Source organism: Pseudonaja textilis, chromosome 3, assembly GCF_049901715.1.
Source record: "Pseudonaja textilis isolate UNSWEBS1 chromosome 3, rPseTex1.2, whole genome shotgun sequence".
Taxonomy (NCBI): domain Eukaryota; kingdom Metazoa; phylum Chordata; class Lepidosauria; order Squamata; family Elapidae; genus Pseudonaja; species Pseudonaja textilis.
In genome coordinates, this window is record NC_141992.1 from 167838606 (window position 1) to 167862292 (window position 23687).

Genomic DNA, 23687 nt, shown 5'->3' on the forward strand with positions numbered 1-23687 from the left:
TTTGAATTTCCTGGACTTCTGATCTCCTGTGCTTGACACTAGTCTCCATATTTACAGTGAATAAACAACATTGTTTATTTCTCCTTGTCAGGATACCTTAACAGCTGACTTCATAGTCATAATAACTGTAGAGAATTTGGAGATGATGCCTTAAAAATCGTCACTTCTTTATTAAGACAGTTTTGTACAGTACATTCATTCTGAATTGGTTGTAGAGTTTTTCCACATATATAGATGGAAAACAATAAGTACTCTATGACTGTTACGGGAATTTTTCTTCTGAACTAGAGAAAACAGCCACTCAAGTTAATAGATTATGAGAAAGTTAGAAGAGCTAAAGTCAACATTTTTACTGCTGGATTTCACATGACATTGATGACATTGATTTCTCTCAGTTCCATTGTTATTTTAAATGATTTGTTTAGAAACATTTCAATGTAATGTGACAAGGAGCATTTCCAGTCAAAGTAAGTAAAAAAAATTGGGACTTTTTTTTTTGTCTTGGCTGCTGTATGCGTCACACAGTTTTAGACTGTGTAGTTTCCAGGGTGAGTTACGATCTGCTGAAGTGAATCTTACTTGGCATATGTAAAACTTGGAAAGTTGTCTAGAGCGTTACGAACATTGCTGTATGAGTAAATCTATCCCATATACTATGAATGCTGAACTGTTGTTTCTCTGGTATCTACAGATATGTCAGACTGTGGTATCCATAGAGCTTCATAATTTGGAGATTTCAGGCTACAAAACACAAAAAGCTTCATTATTTCTTTTAATAGTTTGTGGAAACTTCCTATGATACTCTTACCCCATATTCATATTAAAAACAGGTGTTTTGATATAGCCTACTACTTATAATCCTGTATCTTCTAAATAGTTAGTCTCTGGAAGTCATATGTGAATGTATTATTTGGTGCTAATCTGAAGAGCTATTTCGAATATATAGTTTATCACTGCAACTTCACACGATCTTATATAACTTTTTGTATTTGGATATGTAAATAAATTATCTTGGTGAGATACATCATATTAAGAAAATTCTAGAGTCACAATCTAAACTCAGGTATGACAGATGCATTGTAGGAGAAGGAGTGGCAGAACCTGGGGGCAGAGTCAAAAGGCAAACCAGCCAACTGCTCTTAATTTCTGCCTTTCCTTATCTAGCACTAAACTAATGCTAACCATTAGTTGGCAAATTCCTGTGCATAGGCATGAGTAGTAATAAATCACAATAATAAATAATAAAGTAATAAATTTGAACTTCATGTATGTTCCTGGTCTTTCATGCCTGACATACATTTATCTTTACAAATTAACATCTGCAGGTTTTTTTGGGTATAAATGGTAAAAATAACGGACTAAAATTTGTGGATGTGATATTTAATATTATTCAACATATGGCATATCAAAGATGGACTAGCAATATCATTAATATTTCACCTAGATTATTAAACATAATAAAATATAAATGTTAAAAAAGATCTGTGTTCAAATACCAATGTCTGGGCCATCTAATCATTGAAGTGCAGCATCATTTATATTAAAAAAAAATAAATCAGATACTGGACCAGTGTATGCCCTTAGTTTATAGCCAGTCATGATGTGATCTACAGTTTGACCTGAGACCCCACAGACACACTGAGGAAAAGATACTATGCCCCACTTATACAGAGAGTCCTAGCAGACACTTTGTGAGGTGCGAATCCTGTTCAGGATTGACATCATTTCTGACATCTTTTTTGTGTGGTCATTTCTGTGTCTTTCTATGTCTGGGAGTTCAACAACCCATTTACTTTCCATTGGGAATTGATGTTAACATTGTTGGGCAGATGTTGTGCAAGTGCCAGTGGGGGTTTCCTAGATTTGACTGTTCCGGCTGAGAAACAGCGAAGGTCACTTCTCCCGGGAAAAGCTTCATTCCACTGACTTCACAAAATATTCTTCTTTGGAATGTTTGACGGGCTGATTGGAAATATTTCCTTAGGCTTCCAGACCTGGCACTGCTTCTGTCTACTGTAATACTGAAGGACCTCTAAGCTATAAATCCATGATATGGAATTACTGGCTCTGGGTCACTGTCAACCCTCATAGCCGATGGCCCATTTGTCATGGCGCTGTTTAGTTATGTCCTCAGCTATTTGCATTTTGTGTCAGTGACCTAACCATTCCCTACTTAAAGAATTCCATCCCCCCTTCCAGCAAATGCAGACCAGATGTTTCCCTGACCCTTTTTTTTTTTTTTTTTGCTTTCAAGAGTATTCAGCTTCTGTTGCTATTCAGAGGAATGAATTCAGGTGACAAACGCCTTTTTCCAGAGTAACACTTTCTCCATTCTTGCTTCATAGCTGCCTGAATAAAAGCAAACAATTGACAGCAGTGTTCCAAGTGTCAATATGAAACAAATTGCTTTTCTGTTTCTTTAGGTCTCCTGTATTTTTCCATCTGGATTGATGAAAAATAAAATGTGTACCTTATTACTTATAGGTAGATAAGTATTAACATCAAGAAATTAAACTATGAAAAAAGAAAGCCGAATGAAATAAAACCAAAGGAGGAGACAAAAAGCTGAATTTTCCCTTTTTGTAGTCAGGATGAAAGGGGTGTTTGAAACAATATCACAATATCCTACAGTAAAAGCCCAATCACTGTGTTTTCTGCACAAAACTCCACCCCTAGGGTGCATAAATCTCGAAAAAAGAGTTGCCCTTTGTAGTTTACTATAACATATAAAAGCTGTTAGCAGTTCCGTAGCCAGCAGCTAGAAAGCTTGCAGTTTTCCCCACCCTCTTTCTTTCTCCTTGTAAATTGGTAATAAGATACACTCTTTTTTTCCAAGGTTCACACTAGAGCACAGAAGAGAACTGTTTAACTTGGAAGAATAACACTAGGCTTTTTGGTTCTGCAAAGAGGTAAGCCACTGAGCTGAGTTTCTGTTGCATGTCTTTTTACTATTATTATTACAGATCTGATGCTCCTTGAATCAATTGAATGGCAAGAGGAAGATAGTGGTTTCCATGCTCCCCCCCTCTCCCTCCCTCCCTCCCCCCCTCTCTCTTTCCCCCTCTCTTTTTCTCTCTTTCTCCTGTCCTGATTTTTCCTTTGATTATGTCTCTTTAGTTTGAGTGCAAAACTTACTCCCAGTGATCAGAACCTTTTTTCAGCTTGAAAATACTGCACTGGATTCTTTTTGTAGCTTTTTGAGCTGTACTAAGATAGTCACATATGTTACAGGACAATTTGTGTGCATGGTTGCTAGGCAACATAAGACATCAAAGCATTTCAATTGACTATTTGCAACCATCATACATTTGTGCTTTGCTGCACACATGAATCTGCTTGGGAGATCAGCTGGGAAACTCAACTGGAAGAAAAGATTTAGTCTGATCCCAATAATATTCTTTAACCTTTTCTCTTCCACAGTTCCTCTCTTTGTCTCCTGCTTTAAAGTAGACAGACCCTAAAATGACAGTCATTTCTGCCATTAGTGGGACTCTCTTAATTACCATTCTCTGTGAAGCAAGTACACTAGTGTTGCCCAATTCCACTGACCCATTCCTGTCAACTAAAAATTACACTGATGTTGAAGCAGCTTTGAAAACTCATCTGGATTCTTCAAGCCTCCCCAAAGTCAGGAAAAAGCGTTATATCTCACAGAATGATATGATTGCCATTTTGGATTTTCACAATCAGGTCAGAGGCAAAGTGTTCCCACCTGCATCCAACATGGAATACATGGTAAGCAGCCATGTCTTTATTCATTTCCTCATGTCTGAATTTGGAAGGATCTTGCAAATTAAAAAAATGTATAATTTATTTAAGTTTAACATTGCCAAATATTTTTTTTCATATAAAAACCACGCCAAGAGCTTTTGAAATTACTGTAATAGATTGCATGTGCTGAGTAATTCAGGCCATTTTTTTCTTCCTCTGTCTATGGTGCAGACATGTCATAAACTAATATACCACTCTAACAGTCTACTTTGGATATATAATCTGAATGTAGCTAAAGTGCTTGATTAATTCTGTATTTGATTAATCCTGTGTTATATGAAAGCAGAAGTTGACTATGATAATTATTCTGGTTATATAGAAAAATGTAACAAAGTTTTTTAAGGCTACAGTCCTGCACACAGTGATCTCACTGCATATAATGGCCTTTCTGAATCAACATGCAAAGGAGTGAACCATAAATTTTAAAATGTGAAAGTATGCATCAAATATTTTTTATCACTTGGAGTTCTGAGGAACTCCTCCACTCTGCCTAAAATCTGGCCTTGGTAAGTCTAATATGCATGTTTTTTTCCCTTTTCCTATGGCCAATTTTTGTTTCTCTTGTTTGTTAATAATTCTGTTAGCTTTCTTGGAACGGTATATCTGTGATATTTTTAATGTCACTTAATATACCATACACATTGAAGTTTATTTTGCACAATTGTCAAATGTATCAAATGTTGATATATAATTAAAAACAGAATGAAATCTTCAATAATATCAAAAAAGGAATCATTGAACCATAATGGTGTCATTATCAAATCAGACAGCGTAAACATTAAAATGACCTCTTCATATAAATGTACAGTATAACAATCATATATATTACCCAGTTTTGGATGATGTTCAGTTTCTAATGTTTGATAATAAGTGAAGTATATTAGTAAATTCCTTTTTATTGGAATATAATAATTATATCCTGAACTGTAGACACCCTTCTGTGGGAGTACCACAAGGTTTGGTTCATTTACCACTACTTTTTCAATAGCTACATGAAATTCCCAGAAAGTTTATCCATGGTTATGGATGAAATACCATCTATATATTGATGATACATGAGTGCATATTGAGCTGGGCTTGAGATGCCATGGAGGCCTTGATTGGTTGCTAAAGAAGCCCAGATGGAATGAATCAGGCAAAATATCAGCACATTGCTTCTGGTCCAGAAAACATCTGTTGTTCTGTGTGCTTCAGTTTCAATTCTGATGGGATGTCACTTCTCCTGAAAGAGCAGATCTATGACTTGGAAGTTCTAGACTCGCAGCTACTGCTGGATTCACAGGGGAATTCAATGGCCAGGGAAAACTTTGCCTGCCTCAGATCATGTGCCAATTATGCTCCTACTTGGAATGATAGCTCCTGACAATAGTAACTCTTCTATGTGCTTTACATTATTTGAAATTACATTTACATTACATTTACCCGAAAAGGCTGCAATTGGTGAAAAATGCAGTAGACTAGAGTTCCTACAACTAGATAAATTACATGCACTACATTACCTTCCATTAGGTTTCCAAGTAAGGTGCTTACATGACTTCACTTCCTGATATATTTGGCAGCACCTCCCTTCCTCCTAGTGGAAACAGTCCATCCTATGTTTTTTTCAGGTGGGAATGCTTAGGGGTTCCTCCATATGTGAAGTAAAAAAGTGAGGGCTTATAAGTTAACCTTTAAAAAAAATAATCACTACTTATACCCCTCTTCCCAAGGACTGAGTAGCATCTACTTGGCACTGTTTAAGTATTCTGTAAAAACAGAAATTTTCATTGGCATTCAAGGCTGAATTGCTATTATTAAGTTGGACTTGGTGCCATGATTCAATATAGTTAAATTGTTTTATTGTTTTTGTCCTTAGATTTTATTGCAAGTTTGTGTTTTATTTATTTTGTAAACTGTGAGAGTTAAGGTTGATTACAATAGTATACAAATGCAATGAATATATAAATATGAACCTGTGTGACCATTTCAGACTAATTTGTAGGACTTTACAGGATTATATATAAAAAATAAATGAGAGAAAATGTCCTCTGTTATCAGAGATTACACATTTTGAACTAGTAGAGAGTTCTACCTGACCCAGAGCCAAATTATATGCAGGGGAATACTTAGTTGTATCAATATTTGCTGCAAATTTTTTGATGGTTAACCTTTAGTGTGTCTGAAATGTAAAAAGTTTGTTGTCAATTTGGAGGGTTATTTTTTCTGCAAATTCCATCACATTCTCCTCCAACAAAAAGTATGGTTTGTTTAAATCTTGGTTTGGATGCAGGATATGAATCAGATGGGTTTACTTTTGGAATGGCCTAGACCAGAATGAACCATGTTGTGTTCCAGCTTGGCTCCCTAAATTGGATCAGGTGATTCTGCACACTAATTTTTAATTCACATTAACTCTTTCAGACTACACCTTTTCTTTCAACAATAAAATCCCATAAGCAAAACCTCTAAGTAAAGAACCAATGGTGGAACTTGGTACTTCCATATGGAGTAAACACACGAAAACATTGAGGGAATAATAGACTAGATGGGAATTAACAACATAAAAATACAAATGGATTTTCCTTAAAAACATTTGAATAAAATTCAAGAAAAATTCAGTGTGCAATGCAATTCTTACTGTGGATTTGTACGCACATTTTGAACTGATAGTATTCTTACAAACTATAAGCTGGTAGTTTACTTTCAATTATTCCATGTACAAACTAATAAGAACTATAGGGCTCTCTCCATAGCAGTGTCTCTAAACCTCTGTAACTTTAAGATGTTTGAACTTCAACTCCCAGAATTCTGTCTGGAGAGGTTGTGAAGCACAGCTATACAATAAGAAACACATTTCACACTTTTGGTTAGTGTGGGTCAACTTCAGTGATTAATATTTTGGTTTTCTGTGATGAAAGAACACATTAATAAAGGAATTCAGTTACTATTATGAAATAGCAGAATTTCTACTATTGCATTTCCCCCCATACCATCTGATTGCTCAGTTTCCTTACCTTCCCCGCTACATGCTCATAAACTCTAGAATGGGGAGAAATAGCGTGAATATGATGAAAAAGTACAAGGCTCCTCCTATAACAATCCTTTAGAGAAATTGACTTATACGTCAATATTTTGCAACTATCCAGGAGTTATTTCTTAGCTCCATATTGTGATTCACACACAACTGGGATTTTTTATTTCTTTATATGGCCAGCATCTTAAATGCATAATCCTAAAATAACAAAAACAACCATGCATATGCACGCATGCGCGCGCACACACAATAAAACTCCAAAATACAAATGCAAAGTAAGTTAAAAGTTACCATAACACAATAGCCAAGTATAATAATAAATCTACAATATAGCTGCACCTGTTTTGGCCTCAACTCTTATCCCATCCCAGTACCTGGGGAAAGAATCCTCTTCACAGCTTTCTGGAAAAGCTTTGGGGCCCTCAGGAGGAAAGAAAGAAGCTCAATATAGTAAAAATGTCCACAAATTGGCTATTGCTTGTCATAGACGCCATCTTCAGTGGCAGTTCAAGGATAAAAGATCATGTTCAATGAATTAGCTTTTAATTTTATTTTCCTTTATTGGCAAGCAAGCCTGCATTGTACTGTAAAAAATAAAAAATAAAAATAAAATAAAAATAATCAGGAACATGAGGCAATTGATTGGGCCAAACCCCGTGTACTGAGTGCCAAAATCAAACTATGGAAGGAAGGATCAGCTTCCTTGGATTATTCCTTCTTTTCTTCTTCATCTATGGCTCCCCCAGAAAACTGCCAGAAAAGAGACAGACTGCTTCTGTCCAGAGATTGCACAGCCTTTTGAAATTGGACCAACAAATGCAGGAAATTAAACAGAGGCCTGCATACATGCCTTGAACCACAGATTGCACACTTTTGTCTTAGGCCGTATAAAAGGATTACACAGTCAGTGAAACTATTTACTTTCAAGTTCTTAAAAGGAAGTGAAAGCATTAGCATAGGAATGGGAAAAAATCTGGAAAAGTGCATTTGGAAAAGTTTATTATGATTTTACATATTAAAATCCAACATACTTCTGAATATGATAATACTTCTTGAGATACTAATATGCCAATTTAACACCAAAAATGAAAGCAATACTGCTTGTCATCTGAGAAAGAAAATATGTAGTTCTGCATATGTGTATGTGTGTACATTTTTGCAAAGTAGTTAGGGAAATGATAGGTGTTTCATTACTTCAGATATAGTTATGTCAATCTGGGGAATAGCGCAATATGCAATTTGCATGTATCTAATGTTCTAAGAGATGGCATTTATCCTTGAATGTCTTACCCCTTGAGATCACAGCTGAATCAACTGTCCACTTTTAAGACTTAAATTGATAAAAATAGTTCACTTAGTCAGTGAAGTGACTAATGCTGACATCAGAAGCATAAATTTTAAAATAATGCCAATCATTTTAAAGCTACATAATCTAGCACTGACGTTTGTAACTTAATTGCCTGGAAAAAAATCAAGATGCTGTCTGGAACTGAGGATGAATTTCTCAACAGCTTAAGTTTGTTTTTATTTTATATGTAAACAAGATTACAAGTCATATCTTTTCTGAAGCATTGACATTTTTTTTTTGTTTTAGAAAATGGCCCTTGTACTTCTGGACTATTTACTGTATGTTAACTCACAGCTTTGAAAAAGTAAAACAATCAATCTCAATATTATAATTATTTTTAATATTTAATTTATCAATCAATCAAATAGATAGACAGTGTGGTTCAGTGGTTAAGGTGATAGACTAGGAATGGAAGCCTCAGGGTCATCGAAGCTAACTGGTTAACTAACTGCTTTCTTTCAGCACTGGACGAGGGAGTTAAGAAAATCAATCTACTATCCTAAACTGGACTAGTGGGTAGACTGTAGTCCATACTTTCAAGAACAGTTCTTTAATCTTTATCATTCAAATAATAACATAACTTTATGTAGATGAGAAGATAAGCAGCCAAAGTGATCAGTTCAAGTTTTTTGGAATAACGAACATGTTTTAAGAAGTTTTCTTAACAAATGAAGCCAAACCCAGCAGACTTTGGTAGAAAATGAGCCTCCTTAAGGTTCTTTAATTCAGTTTAAACTATCCCTTGCAAATGGCACTAGAGTATTACCTTCTTATTTCATTAATACCAAATGTTCGGTGCAGTAGATAGGAATTGCCTTGCTTATAGTTATTAAGTCTGGAGAGGCCATAAAAGGTACACAAATATTTTTTTGAAAAGAAAATATACAGTGCACCATAGCTGCACTTGAAATCAACTTAGATTTAAGAACGTTGAGTTAGTAGGAAGTTACCAGACACCAGAATGGATTATTTACTATCTAGCTTTGCATTGTATATTTTTACTTTGATGGAAAAAATCATATCAAGTCCAGCCCTTTTGTATCAGATCATCATATCCACCATCTTGTGTGTTTGATCTCCCAATTTTCTATCAACAACACTGTTACAAGAAACGGGTCATTACACCTTCCTAGACACAGTGCTTTAAAGAAGAATATAATGTCCTTTGCTAAACATGTCAGTTGATTCTAACTAAAATAAAATATTCATCATTTTTCCCAAATCAGACTTTATAGCCATACTATGAATCTTCTCACCTCTTTTAGAATGGTCTGTCATATTTTTAATAAAGGAACAAAAATAAATGGCTACAATTTCCAGATGAATTTTCAGAAACTACAGGAAACATAATTTTAAATTATTTAAAAATATTAATTTATCTTTAAAAATATTTTAAGAAGACACAGTTTTTGTGATAGGCACTGATCAGTCTGAAACTGGGCAAGATTGATTCCTCAAAATGTCTAATTTTCTCCAACATTGAAAATGTATAAGCATATAGTCTTAAAAATGTTTGTAATGGACCCTACCCCCAAACCTTCTGTACTACTCTATTTCTGAGACAGAATTGACTTCATTTTCTCTGAAGGATATTGTATCTGTGATTTCACCCTCTTCTATGAAAAAAAAATAACAAGTAAAAAAGGTTAAAATCCATTTGTGGTTTTCCCATGACAATTACTGAAAGACAGGAAGCTTCATTTTCCAGTCTTATTTCTGAGTCAGATCAGGGTCAAAGCTGGCAGGCTTATAGGGCCTGAGTTTAATCAAGCAATTCTCCAAAGCATCAAGTATAACATGAACTCAATCTGGAAGGAGATCTCTTGTATTCATATGCACTTGAGTACTGCTGAAATGGGCCCTTGATAAAGTAGTAGTAATATTAAGTTATATTGGTAGCTGTACTCTCATTTTAGGGAATCCAGATTAAGTCTCTACTTCAGATTTTTCACCTGAACACAGAGGTAGGACCACCCAATTTTCTTATTCAAGATTTTGAAATGTTCAAGCACATTCAGCTTCCTTGTGCAGGTTTCTCTTTAGCAGTAGCACTTAGCACTTAGACTTATATACAGCTGCACAGTGCTGTACAGCCTTCTCTAAGTGGTTTACAGAGTCAACATATGGCACCAACAATCTGGGCTCCCATTTTACCCACCTTGGAAGGATGGAAGGCTGAGTCAACCTTGAGCCTGATGAGATATGAACTGCCGAAATTCCGGCAAGTGGCAGTCAGCAGAAGTAGCCTACAGTACTGCACTCTAACCACTGTGCCACCAAGGATCTTTGGAATGAAAGAGATAACTGCATATTGTGATAATTGCACAGAAATATATCTATGCAGCAGTGATTTAAAGAAATACCAGTGCACATCTAACTACAATTAATTTCAATACTCTTATGCTTTGCAAGAGTTGGGAAAAATCTTGTGGGTGTTTTTTTAAGGCAATTATTAATCTAGTAGCAATCCAAAACTATTTCCAACTAAGCCTAACAACTACCAGAATACTATCCTGCAACAGCAGCATTTGTAGAGGTAATATCCTGGTTGGAGTTTGTACATTTTTTTTGGATTATGTATTCTGCCTTTCTTGATCCTGTTAATTAAGAACCTACATTATCTTAGCAGATGGCACACCTGAAGAACCTTCAAGCTTTGAAGATAAATCTCATTAGTACTTGGACGAGAGATCACCCAGGAAACAATTACAGACTAGGTTAGGAAGGTGATAAAAGACACCAGAAGGTATAAGTGCTAAATGTATCTGCATTAGTTTGCAAATAAAAAATATAGCTAGCCACCCATGAAATTTGCCTCAAAGGAGTTGTGTAGCTGTGCATTAGTAGAGTCATGACATCTCATTAGTGATTAGCCTTACAAACACCATGCACCTTTAGTTTACTCCTCAGCAGAGGACATAGTGACAGACACACACAACATAATTTTATTATAATTACTTTCTATTTTTGTATCTCAGTGTAGGAAATTAAATCAAGGTCAGTTCATTAGTTTAATATCTACTGTTTTGAAAATACATGCAAGAAAAAAGACAAAACCACAATGCATCTCCCAAAATAAACAAATAAATGTATTTATTTCACATATCTCTAGGCTGCCTAAGTAATATGTTTTGACCTATAAAAAAACAATAAAATCAACAAAAGTTCAATGTGGAATGTCATTCAGACGGTACAGTAACCAAACTCTCCCTCCCCCATGAGGAGAGATCAAAAGGCCAATCAAATCTCACTAAACCAAGGACTGGGAATCATGTTTTTAGTACTCTTTTAAAGGCTAGTAAGGTGAGAGTGCTCAGAGAAATCCCTGGAGGAATGCTATTCCAGAGATTGGGTCCACTTCCTGGATCCTACTAGATGCCAGTTCTATCAAATCTTACAGGATGAACAGAAATCATAGGAGCAGGCAGTTTCTCAGATAACTAAGCCCTATTTCATGAGGGCTTTTAAAGATGACAACCAGTACCTTGAACTTTACCTGGAAGCCAATTGGTAATCAGTGTAGTACGTTTTTTAATAAAAATTTTATTTGGGTTTTCACAAAACATAATACAAATAAAATTTCTTTTTTTGAGAATAGCATGGTCCCGGGTTATCACTTCTCTATACAGACACAAATTCAATTTCATATTCATCTTTGTTTTCTATTCCATATCTTATTACTATTTTAACATTTTCTCAATAATTTTTCCCTTCCCTTAGTTTTCTCAATCTTACTTTTAATCATCTCATTCCTTTCTAAATTCAATTATATATATCTTTTTCTAAGTTTCAATACTTTTTTAGTCATCATAATTATACTTTTGTCCGTCCTGTTTCAATTTCATATTTTCTTTTCTCATTAAACAATTTTTTTTCCCTGTAGTTACTAATTGGAGTATGACACCTTTGTATATTTTAATTTTTATCCATTCAACTCTTATTTAAACTTCAATTGATGCCTTTACAATTATAACGTTCAATATAACACATAACTTCCAGTTGAATTCTGCTTGGTACATTCTTAAAACACGCACTAAGTTCTTAAAGAGAAAATATAAATATAACAATAATAAATAAAATACTTATTCTATTCCAATTCAGCTCTATCATTATTGTTAGTTATAATCTTTGACATCTTTAACATTCCTTTTCAATAGGATATCATACTTCTAGGAACACTTATAATATTTCCATAATTTTTTCATGTTTCTTTCATATTCCCCTTCACTTAAATTTTTATAACACATTTATAATAATTAAAAAGTTCCCCTCCTTTCCTAATTTCATTCTCTCATTCTCTTTATTTCATTTATTTATTAAACATTCCATTACATTACAATGAGTATTTTATCTATCATTTTAATCACACTTGTTTCATATTTTCATTTCAGTTTATTTCTATTTCTAATATAACAATACTATCTTATGTACCCTTGCAGAATCCCCCTTTCAATTAAGTTTTCACCCATTATCTCAGTGTCTTGTACGTTTTCCCTGTTTCTCTATGTCCTGGTTCTATCCTTTATAATGTTTTTTCCTTTCCCTCTTCTTCCTCTTCTTCTCCCTTCCCTTTTTGACCCCTTCTCTCTCTAATTCTGATTCTGTCTTCTGTAATCCTCTCTTTTGTTTCTTCCTAATGTTGTAATTACTTTTCAAACTATTCTTTTTTGAGGGGGTTTCAGATCTTAAATTTTTCACTCTCTTTCCCCCCTTTCCTTTCTTTTCCTCACATACAAATACTTGGTCATTGAAGATGGCTTCTTCTTTGTCACGCCCTTCTTGTTCTACAGGCATTTCTTGTTGTTTCTCATAGTTCAGGATCTCCATTTCTAAAAATTGAAATACGAAGCCAAAAGAACCTCTTCCTTCTTGTGCATCTTCTTTCTGTTTTTTAAGTTCCATTCTCAATTCTTCCAAGAATGATAAAATTTTAAAAACTTTTAAACAACCACCTTTAGATCCAATAGCCAAAAATCCAAAAATCACCAAGTAATCCAAATAATCCAAAGCTGTTTCTTCTTGCTTCTTTTTTCCACTTTTTCTTCCTAGGGTTCTCTTATCTTGTTACAAAGTTTCAGTTAAAAGGAATCTTGTTAAAGTTTCACTGTTAATTCCTTTCACTTCCAGGAGGTCTCCTCCCTTTTTCCAGATCCCACCCTTTTGTTTTTTTCCTTCTTTTAAAAGTTTTTGAGAATCTAGAAATCTTTATTATCCCTTTGACATTTTATTTTCAGCTTAAATACCTGTTACTGTCAAAGTGGATTTTTGCCGATTTCTTTCTTAAATCTCTTAGTTGTCAATATAGGGAAGAAAAGAAAAACAAAAACAAATCCTAACCCTTCCCTCTCTCATTCGCAGCTTAAAAGTCTTCTTTGGGAACAATATTGTTCTTTATAATTCAAATTCCAGGGTACCTTGCATTGTTATTTTTCCAGTTTAGCCCAGTCAACCAAAACTTTCTCTTCTTATCTTCCTCCAGCACATTCTTTTCCGGTCGAGTTCTTCTTTGAGGTGGCCATTTCTGACCACCACTGCAACCGCCTTCAGGAAAGGGAGTAATGGCCAGCTGGGGAGGAGAGATGCGGTTCTCTTCGACCCTGCTGGCAGTCTTCCCCTCTTCACCATCTCTATGGAATGGCTTAGTCCCGAAACCAGCCAGCTCGGGGCACTCCAGCAGCGAGCACAGATAGAAACTGTGCACAGTCACAGATTTTCGGTCTGTCACCGAAGAAGCTCAAACCGGATCTCCCATCAGTGTAGCACTTGAAGTATGGCTGTTCCATGAGAATTGTGTGATTTCTCATCATTGCTTGTACTGCTCTAATCTTGACATAGCTTCCCAGTGGTTTTCAGCCACATACAGAGCACATTGTAACAATTTATCTGCAAGATAATCAGATATAGTTTTTATATGTATAGCACGGCATCCCCTGGAAAGTTCAGAAAAGTTGAAATGGCAACCATGACTGCACAATAGAAGTACTTCTCCTTTTAAATGTGCTTTAATTATGAGGTCATGGTCCCTATCTTGACTTTCTGTTACCTCCTCTAGGATATTCCTGTTGGCAGTTTTCATTGAAATACCACCATATATATATATTTAGTTTTCAAAAAGGCAAACAAAAAGGACATAATATATGTATACTATTGCACATGTTTGAAAGTGGAAAGTAGCTAAAGGGAAACATTTCAGTGCATATTTAAATTATTAATTTAGATAAGGTTGTTCACCAAGTTCAGTCTGTTTCAAAATAATGGTGTATAAAGCAGTTAGAGCTTTTAATTATGATGGCTTTGTATTTCAGATATCTACCACAAGTTTAACCAGAAGAGATTAATTTGTTTTCATTTGCTGGAGAAGGAACAGAGCTACTTTAGGTTCTAATTTTCAGCGTAAATTAGCTTCAAATGGTACAAAGTTAGTATCAAGGCTCCAAAAAGACAAAAACTGTTTTTTTTTATGCAAGCCTTGATTTTATATATAACTGCATGATGGGGAAAGGAATTGAGACAAGAAGAAGCCTTGCATTTCAGGGACCTAAAGCCCTGCCTTTGTATTTAATTAGGCCACTGCTGATCAGTCCAATTACACCATTTTGGACAGTAGATAGATGATGAAGATGAAAAGATCCTTAGTTTTACCATTTGGTCCCCATAGTGCTAAATGTTTCCTGCAGCTGTTGTTGATGAATATGATTTATTCACACATCTAGCCTGCTCCATTCTCTGAGTCTTAGTGTAATTCAAAACATTGAGTACTTCATCCATCATTTTTATAGCACTGTATTCAATAAGAGTAAATGGAACAGACTAGTAAGTTGATTGCTTATTCTTTAGCCAAACCTCTAACAATCAGTTTCACAGCATTCAGAAAAAGGCGCCATTATTTCTTACAAATAAAAATCGGTCAACCTACTTATTTTCAAGTATTTTTTTTTAAAGGAATTTAGATTGGAAAGCCTCACACTGATTTCCCAGGCATGTTTTATCCACTCTATTTGAAGTTCTTATATTTCTCATACCCCATTTGGTAACAGATAAATGATACATAAACTCACTACTATTAAAACAAAAAAATTGAAAATATTCCAGGAGAAAATAAAACACAATGATAAAAGTGCATAAATTTTGTAAAGTGAAAGAAAAAAGGGAAACAAATGCTAGATTACATAGACTTTAATTTGCTCAAGCTGGTCTTTTCTTAAGGAAAATAGGATCTCAGAATAGACCTCAATTAACAATCACAGCCAAGAAACAAGAACAAAACCACAAATATAATATAAATCTTATACTTATTCTGTCTTTGAGTCAGATCTTTAGAAAAACAGTTTCCAAAATAAGCATGGGCACACACAGTATACATGTGCATCAAGAACTAGTAGCTTCTTCAATATACAAGAGTAGAATCTATTAAATGTTCATATTTCTAAAAATCAGACTTGTCCCTGTGAAGTTTTAATAATTTATCGACATCTGTATATGTGTAGACAATTCCATTAAAAAGAAAAAGATTTCTTCACCCACTCTCTTGACATACATAAACCAAATAATACAATTCATATAGTGACTTTCTGTGCAAGAACAGATCCAATGCAGAATTAAAATTTAATTGAAGATATTAAAGTCACTCAAGCCAATAAATGTGTTAATAATTAAAAATCACAGACCATTTGAGAAATAGGCACTGGAAATGATCTTTTAGTACAAAGTGTTTCCAGTACAATTTTAAAAAGAATTGCCTTGGAACGGTTGCTTCCCCCCCTCCCCCACCAAATCTTCTAAAAATGGTTTGATTTGTTGAATATATACCATATACACATTTATTAATGGAAATTGTTTTTTAAAAAATGATAATCCCAAAATAAATTCTGCAAGGTCTCTTGTGAAATACAAGCATTAGAATTAGGCATATGTTATTACTTTAATGCAGTCAGTTTTCCACTAATCTCTCAGTACTAAATGGAGGAAATCTCCACTTTATGAGATGATATATTTATTAAAGTAAGGAATTCAAATTTTATATAAAAGTGTGTAAAATAATCAGTATTTTTTTTTTACCACTGCTAATTTACTACCCTTTTGGATATGCTACATCATATCCATCCTAGTTATCCTCATCAGCAAAGGAAACTATCCAAATGCTTCACTACTAAAGTAATAACTAACATTCCACAAGAGGAGTTGTGGGAACATTATTCAGATGAACACAAATACAGTGCAGCAACCCTGAAAGTCAGAAAAAGAAAACTGATCACTTATACTATTCTAACAAAATAGATATCCCTGCAACTTTATCAATAAGTGCCTGACCACTCAACTCAACTCACTATAGAACAATGAACACAAGCCACCACCATACATCATAAATATATAGACAGAGTCTTGAGACCAGATGACTTCACCTTAGCATGCCAGCTAATTAAAGCCCTACAAAATATCTTATGTAAATCAAAAGACCCAGTAACCCAAGAAGAAACAATAAGAATTATCTACAATATTTAGTACAAGAACTGCAATGGCCACTATGTAGGCCATACAGAAGACTAGCAGAGTGCTTCCATGAACAGCTACTAGCAATCAGAAGACACCATGAAATCATCTTAATTTCACAACACATGGACAGACTCAATCATAGTTTCAACTGGGAAACTGTGAGTATCCTAGACCAAACTAAATCAAAAACATCAAGGAATTCCTGGAAGCCTGACTCTCAACTCTCAATAGAGATGTAGAGATAAACTGCATTTACATATCATGCAAAAGAAACAATATAAAAACTGAGAAGGAAATGAAAAGACTAGAACACCTCCTCTCCAGTAGCCAACACCCAAATAAGTAGAAATAAAACTAGACAAAAAGAGGAGACAAATAGTACTGGAGACAGATAAGGAGACAAATAAATAAGAAGACACTCAAGAAGAAAACCAGGATCTACCAAGGAGAAAGCCACACCCATTAGATATTTACTTCATTTGTGTCTAGGTTTTTTAGTCTGATGTAGAAATCAACATGTAATACAAGGGTTACATGAACAAATGCTAGTTCAGTGCTTCTATCACAAGAAATAATGTTTCCTTTTTATTATGCATTGGTGAAAATCTGTATTAAGTACTGTGCTGATTTGTAGGTATCACAATTGAAGGATTCTGAGAAATTAGAATAGATTGAGTGTTGGAAAATGCAGATGATCAGAGAATTAAAAACTCAGTTTCTATTAAGGGAGATCAAAGGGGTTTCACCATGACAGAAATTAAGGAAAATAGTTTGATCTAATCATTTAGGCAAAAGGCTAAAAATCAGGGAGTGATGAGTTTTAGTCCTACCTTAGGCATGAAAGCTATTGGTTCTCTTCCCTAGATGGGTTGAAGCAAACTCTAACTGTCTCTCTGCAAAGATTTACCTAGGATTTTTGTTCTGGGTAAGTATTGAACTCTATGATTAAGGAGATCCCTTCATCTGGATGATAACCTCTGCATTTCTTAATCTGATTAATGTGAAATTTCAACTAATAAAGCCAAGGATATGATACATAAATAATCAGTTTTCAAACTTTGTTTCTTTATAATTATTTATTATTGATTCATTTAGAAAACATTTTGACCACATTTAAAATAAAATTAAATGCATTTAAACATAAAATTAATAGATTTCAGTGTAATTTAAGTTCAAGCTATTGCTCCCAGATTAAATTTTATTTAAAGTGCTGCTTTGTCTGAAAGTTGTTTTTAGTAATCATTTCCAAAAATGGCCTTTTTCTCAAAAATCAAATTAAACGTTATTTTACAAAAAAATTATTGGGGAAATAATTTATATTTTTCTGGGTTTAGTTCATTAAGTGCAAGTATCCATATGAAGAAAACAATAAACTGAATAGAAAAGACAAGACCCATTAAAAATTGGTATATAGAACAAAGGAGATGGAGATCCAATTATATTAGCATCATGAGCAAACACTCATTGGGTGGCTGTGAACATCTATTTCTGAATTTTGGTTTTCTCTATGTAAAACTGGAGTAGTAGTAAAAAATCAAGGGTTAATTATTGCAAAGTTTTTGAATAAGAAAGTTCAGTACTAGAAGGGGTGACTTTGGTGGTGTAGTGGTTAGAGTGCAGTACTGCAGACCACTTCTGCTGATTGCCGGCTGACTGCAATTTGTCAGTTTGAATTTCACAGTGTCAAGTTTGACTCAGCCTTCCATCCTTCCGAGGTGGATATAATGAGGACCCAGATTGCTGGGGCAAGAAGGTGATGCTGTAAACTGTTTAGAAAGGACTGTAAAGCACTATGAAGTGGTATATAAGTCTAAGTGCTATCGCTATTTCCAAACCAACTTAAGCCCAAATAGTCTCAATATAAATTCTTTTTTATAACATTTTTGCCATAAGTGGAACTGTGAATCAAGAAGAAAGATGGTTCATATAGAAAAAAATGATCCTGGCCCAGTGACCCCTTTTCTGTAGCAGCTGACCACTGATACCTAACAGGGATATTTTTAGAGTGAAGCGTATAGTGTTCAAGAACTACACCATACATCTTCATGCTTCCTATGTGGATTCTTCAAGGTGAACAGTAAGGGCAGATACATTGTTGTCCTGTTTAATACCTCCATAATATCATTGGTCTTTTTCCAAGTTTTTTATGCTTCAAATATCCATTTCTTTCTCACCATTATTACAAGGTTGATAGAAATACAGAATCTTCAAAATCCGTGTTTGATTAGAAATTTCTTAAGTCAGTCAAGGATTGTTAGGATACTATGCTAATGCTTCGAAGAAAGACTATTTGTTAACTAGATAGAAGTTGTGAGGTTTTTTTGGTCAATGTAAAGAGTTCTTCATTTAAGTTTATTTGAAGTTAATATTGGTGATGTGGAGAAACTGGAAGAGGCGCAAAACACTCAATATCCATGTTTCCGGTTTGAATTGGACTAGTCAGTTGCCTTCATACAGAGGAGTATGCAGCTTGTGTGCAGTTTGAAAGATGGACAGAATAAAATTAAATAAACAGTCTTCAGAAGTGTAACTTTCTAATAAATTGCCTAGGATCGAAGCTCAGCCAATTCATAATATTTGATCAGGTCATCAAACTGGACAAAGAAACATGGAAGAACTGACTAACTAGGTTTTTGGGTATTCTGCCACCAAGTCTGCAATAGCATAATTTGATCATTATATGATTCAATCCACTTCATATTTCTGAACGCCTTTTCAATATTTTCAATAGGATAAATAAAAGAATTATATTTTCCCAGGTCTGGGATGATAATCTAGCTAAATCTGCGGAAGCTTGGGCAGCTACCTGCATTTGGGACCATGGGCCTTCTTACTTGTTGAGATTTCTGGGACAAAATTTATCTGTACGGACTGGAAGGTAATTAAATTTCATATATATTTGTTTCAAGTCACTAATCTTCAAGCATCTTTTATTCTGCAAATGTATGAGAATGATGTAATTTACAAAAAAATAAACAAATAAATTATACACACCCACACACCCACACCCACGCACACCCACACAAGTAATACTGAGCATTCAAAAATACCAATTTATCTTATTTTAATTTTACTCAGATATCGATCCATTCTCCAGCTGGTGCAGCCCTGGTATGATGAAGTGAAAGACTATGCCTTTCCATATCCTCAGGACTGCAATCCAAGGTGCCCAATGAGATGCTACGGGCCCATGTGCACACATTATACTCAGGTGATATAGGTTCAGTTTTCTTGTATCATTCTTCAGTTCAAAGCTTATGTCTATATGATAAGTATATGTTGCTTTTCAGGCTGGACTTTTAACAAATAAATCCTACTATTTCTTTAGATGGTTTGGGCCACTTCCAACAGAATAGGCTGTGCAATCCACACATGCCACAATATGAATGTCTGGGGAGCAGTTTGGAGCCGAGCTATTTTTTTGGTATGCAACTATGCCCCAAAGTAAGTTTTTCTGTTTTCATTTAATCTATTGTTTCATATTGTCTCAGCACACAAGCCATCATTGTTACTCATTTTCTAATTCATCCATGTTATATCTATAAAGTTATAGGTTGGATTTGTTGGTATTCTATAAAAGTAAATCAGGGGAGTTATAATTCAATCTAGCAAAGAAATATAAGATTTCCCTGTTGTTAAACCTTATATCACGTTTTTAAATGACTGTAGCAAAAGGGGTAAAGAATTGTCATCAGGAAAAATACTTAACATTTTAAAAAAATTGGTAGCAAAAAGCATTGAATTTTAAGAACATGTGATTTGGTTATAAACAATCTACAATCCCTGAATTTTATTTCTTAAATCAGCTAAACAAAGGAGGGATCTCAGTCCATTTATGTTGTAACTTGTCTTCTCATGAGATTTTTCTAGTTCTACCCATAAATATCTAGTCCTATGTCCATAGGAATTGGGGCTAAAAATGTAAATGAATTCAAATATCTTGGATAAAGGTAGACAGACTCTGCTATGCAGATTACATATGAAAAAAATATATTTTATGTCATTTTATAAAGATGTTATGAAATGATACTAAGGACATTGTTTTTTCCCTCCTTAGGGGAAATTGGATAGGAGAAGCACCATATAAAGTTGGCGTGCCATGTTCTGCTTGCCCGCCCATTTATGGAGGATCATGCACTAACAATCTTTGCTTTCCTGGAGTGACATCAAACTACTTATATTGGTTTAAATAAACGGTACAATTGTTCTAATGAAATGCATTCAGTATGTAACAAAATCTTGTATATTTAAGTTTGCATATATTGTATATATAATGTATTGATTCATTAATATTATTATGGACTTTATGTAATAATATGAAGATTAGTTTTTTAAGGATATAATGTATGTTTAAATATTTCCCCTTAAGTGACAAAGTTACTATTTTGGACCACTGATAGCTACAGATTAATAATGTGCCTTAAACAACAAAGGCAAGGAAAATTGGAATAGGAATTAAACTGATTAACTTTAGACCCTTGAAGGCCTTAAAGGAATGTATCTTCAAATATTTCATATTTATAGGTCTGGATACAAGATGAACTCTAGATTATTATATCTAATCCTTTGAGTTTTACTTGTGTGCATATGTATGTGTTTTACAAAAATCAGGAAACAAAATATATCCTGGCTACAAATTGAAAGGTTTATATAACTCAAATTGCTAGAGTTGTGATACAAAGAAATATGGGATATTTCTTTGTATCACTGCTTAGAATGAGCAAAATTATGATATTTTTGAAAAATATGCCCAGCCAACTGTAATTTTATAAAAGAACACAAATTTCTCCAGAAAATTTAACAGAAGAAAAAAAAAACCCTGAAATTATAATGGTATATATTTGTACAGCTTTATCCTCACAGCTAGTGAGCAAAAAAAGTCCAAACTTATTCCTTTGCTTGAAAATATGTGTGCAAGTGTGGCAAAATTCTGTGGACTAACTTTAGTTTTGTATTTAGAAATATATTTAGTTATGTTGCTATAGTTGAACAAAGTCCTAAGTCAAAGCCATGTGATCATCATCTGTGGGTCACAAACAGTCTTCTTCCTGTTTGTGATACTTGAGGCGACTATTGTTTCTGGGTTTTGCATTGTGAACTACTTGACTCTTATCAATGATATTCTTTGTAGATAGAGTGGAGCAGATAGGTGCTGCCATGCTAATGTGGATCCCAGGTTCATTAGAGGATGTACAATAATATCAGACAGTGAATTGTTTAGTTTTGATGAAGTTAGGTTTATTATTAGCTGAATATTCAACACGGGCCGGACTGTAACAGTAATGCACTCTTCTATCCACATATAAGCTAACATTAATTTAGAGTCAAACCCGTTGACCTCTCATCACCGTCAAAGTAGCAAGGGACTCATCCTGCCATAGGGAAAAAATACTTGGGTCCTGTATGATTTTAGTTTGTGGAATAGGTTATAACCCTTTCTAGGTACTAGAAGGAGTGGTGAGCAAAAAAATTGCTATATATTTAATTTTTTTTAAAAAAGGAGTGACATTTAAAGTGCAATCACTTTCAGAAGTAGTATAGTATGCTTTCTGAACAGTAATTGTAATTCAATACAGTAATTCTGTATTGCAACTGAAATTATTACAAAGAATATACATGCATTTATATTTTAGTGATAATTATTCTTCTACATTGATATAAATTTATGCAATATTATCTTTTAATATAACTCAGACCACAAAACTTTACTAGAAAACTGGTGCATATGACTTTTTATAATATACAACATGGTGCTACTCTAGGGCAAAATCCTGGCTCTGTTGAAAACGATGTCCATTTTTTTCATTTTTCAGAGAAACTGGTTTATCTACCTATGCATTCTATACACACTGTTAATTGAAACAAATACAACATAAGCTATTTCATACGAGCAGCTTCTTAAAACAGGCAGCAGGAACTTTCTTCATAGACCTAAAGGACTTTCATTGTTCAGAAACTGACTTTTCTATCTTAATTCTATAATGAAGTTATTAAATTATCTATATGGTTAACCCAAAATCACATAATATTTATCAGCTATGTTGGTTTCTGCCAAAGATGGTTAAACCGCATTTCCTAGAAGTTTAGGATTTCTCAGTGAAAAAATTAGTAATGACAGAGAAGCATTTAAGGAAGGAATCTGATTACTGTCAACTATTACTGGTCTTCATCTGAGTTGTAAAATATATCTTGGTTATATTCTAAGGTACACAGATCTAGTTTGTAGGAGTGGCAAAACTTAGCATGTCTGGATGATGAGTCATACTTATCACCTTTTGGCAGATGTAAATGTTGCCTGGCAGATGCATCTGGGTTCCTTGGTAAACAAAAATATGTGGAAAATATTCTTTGAGTTTACAAAGTTTGAAAACTGCCAGTTTACATCAAAGGAAGGCTGGAAAATGCTCATTTTCTTACATAGCCAGTAATCTCAATGGGTGCTTAATCAAGTAGCTCAGCCTTAAGCTAGATTAAATTGTGCTGATTAAATTACTGTGGCCTTAGACAATCCTATAGTAGATATCTGAACCATCCAGTCACTATTTTTTTCAGCCAATGTACAAAGTCCCAATTTGGAAAGTGTAAATTTGGCCAACATGTGAAGACATTTTAAAAGGAAAATTAAAATTCTCTCAAAAAAGACAAGATATTTGTGACTGGGCCTATGGCCCATTTTCTGATTCCAACAGAATTGCTAGTCTCTCAGTATTTTTTCTTCTTCCTGCACTTGGAAGTGCAGGGTCTAGTTTTGATCCACTGGTTGTGACAGGCATTAACAGAATGACTTGCACCTGAACCTGATGTGCCAGGCTGAGGCAGGGGGATGGTCCAAAGGCAGCCAGTTGGATTTTATGCCTAAGAAAAAAAACTCATGATCTCCTAGTTTATAGCTTGGTGCCTTAACCACTAGACCAAAATGTGTTGGTATATTGTCATACCAATTTAACTCTGAAGCTGGTGCTATATTATATAACTAAGGTGCTACATTACTTTATCAATTATCTTGTACATTTCAGTTACTCAAAAATAAGGCAAGCTGGCTTTAATGAAATTTAAGTGGTT

General features: G+C 34.3%; 1 protein-coding gene across 1 annotated transcript; it reads left to right on the top strand.

Moving 5' to 3' along the window:
- Positions 1 to 2711: 2711 nt before the first annotated feature.
- PI15 (peptidase inhibitor 15) lies at positions 2712 to 22063 on the top strand. Its single transcript, XM_026705902.2, has 6 exons — positions 2712 to 2909; positions 3421 to 3735; positions 19385 to 19503; positions 19704 to 19836; positions 19954 to 20069; positions 20683 to 22063. The coding sequence occupies exons 2-6, from the start codon at positions 3463 to 3465 to the stop codon at positions 20816 to 20818; spliced, it is 777 nt and encodes a 258-aa protein (XP_026561687.1). The 5' UTR covers positions 2712 to 2909; positions 3421 to 3462; the 3' UTR covers positions 20819 to 22063.
- Positions 22064 to 23687: the final 1624 nt, after the last annotated feature.

What these genes read in the sequence shown, in the direction of transcription:
- PI15 (XM_026705902.2), top strand. Translation starts at nt 3,463, where the DNA reads ATGACAGTCATTTCTGCCATTAGTGGGACTCTCTTAATTACCATTCTC. An exon ending in CATCCAACATGGAATACATG is followed by an intron (nt 3,736 to 19,384) that starts GTAAGCAGCCAT and finishes ATATTTTCCCAG; the next exon opens with GTCTGGGATGATAATCTAGC. An exon ending in TTATCTGTACGGACTGGAAG is followed by an intron (nt 19,504 to 19,703) that starts GTAATTAAATTT and finishes AATTTTACTCAG; the next exon opens with ATATCGATCCATTCTCCAGC.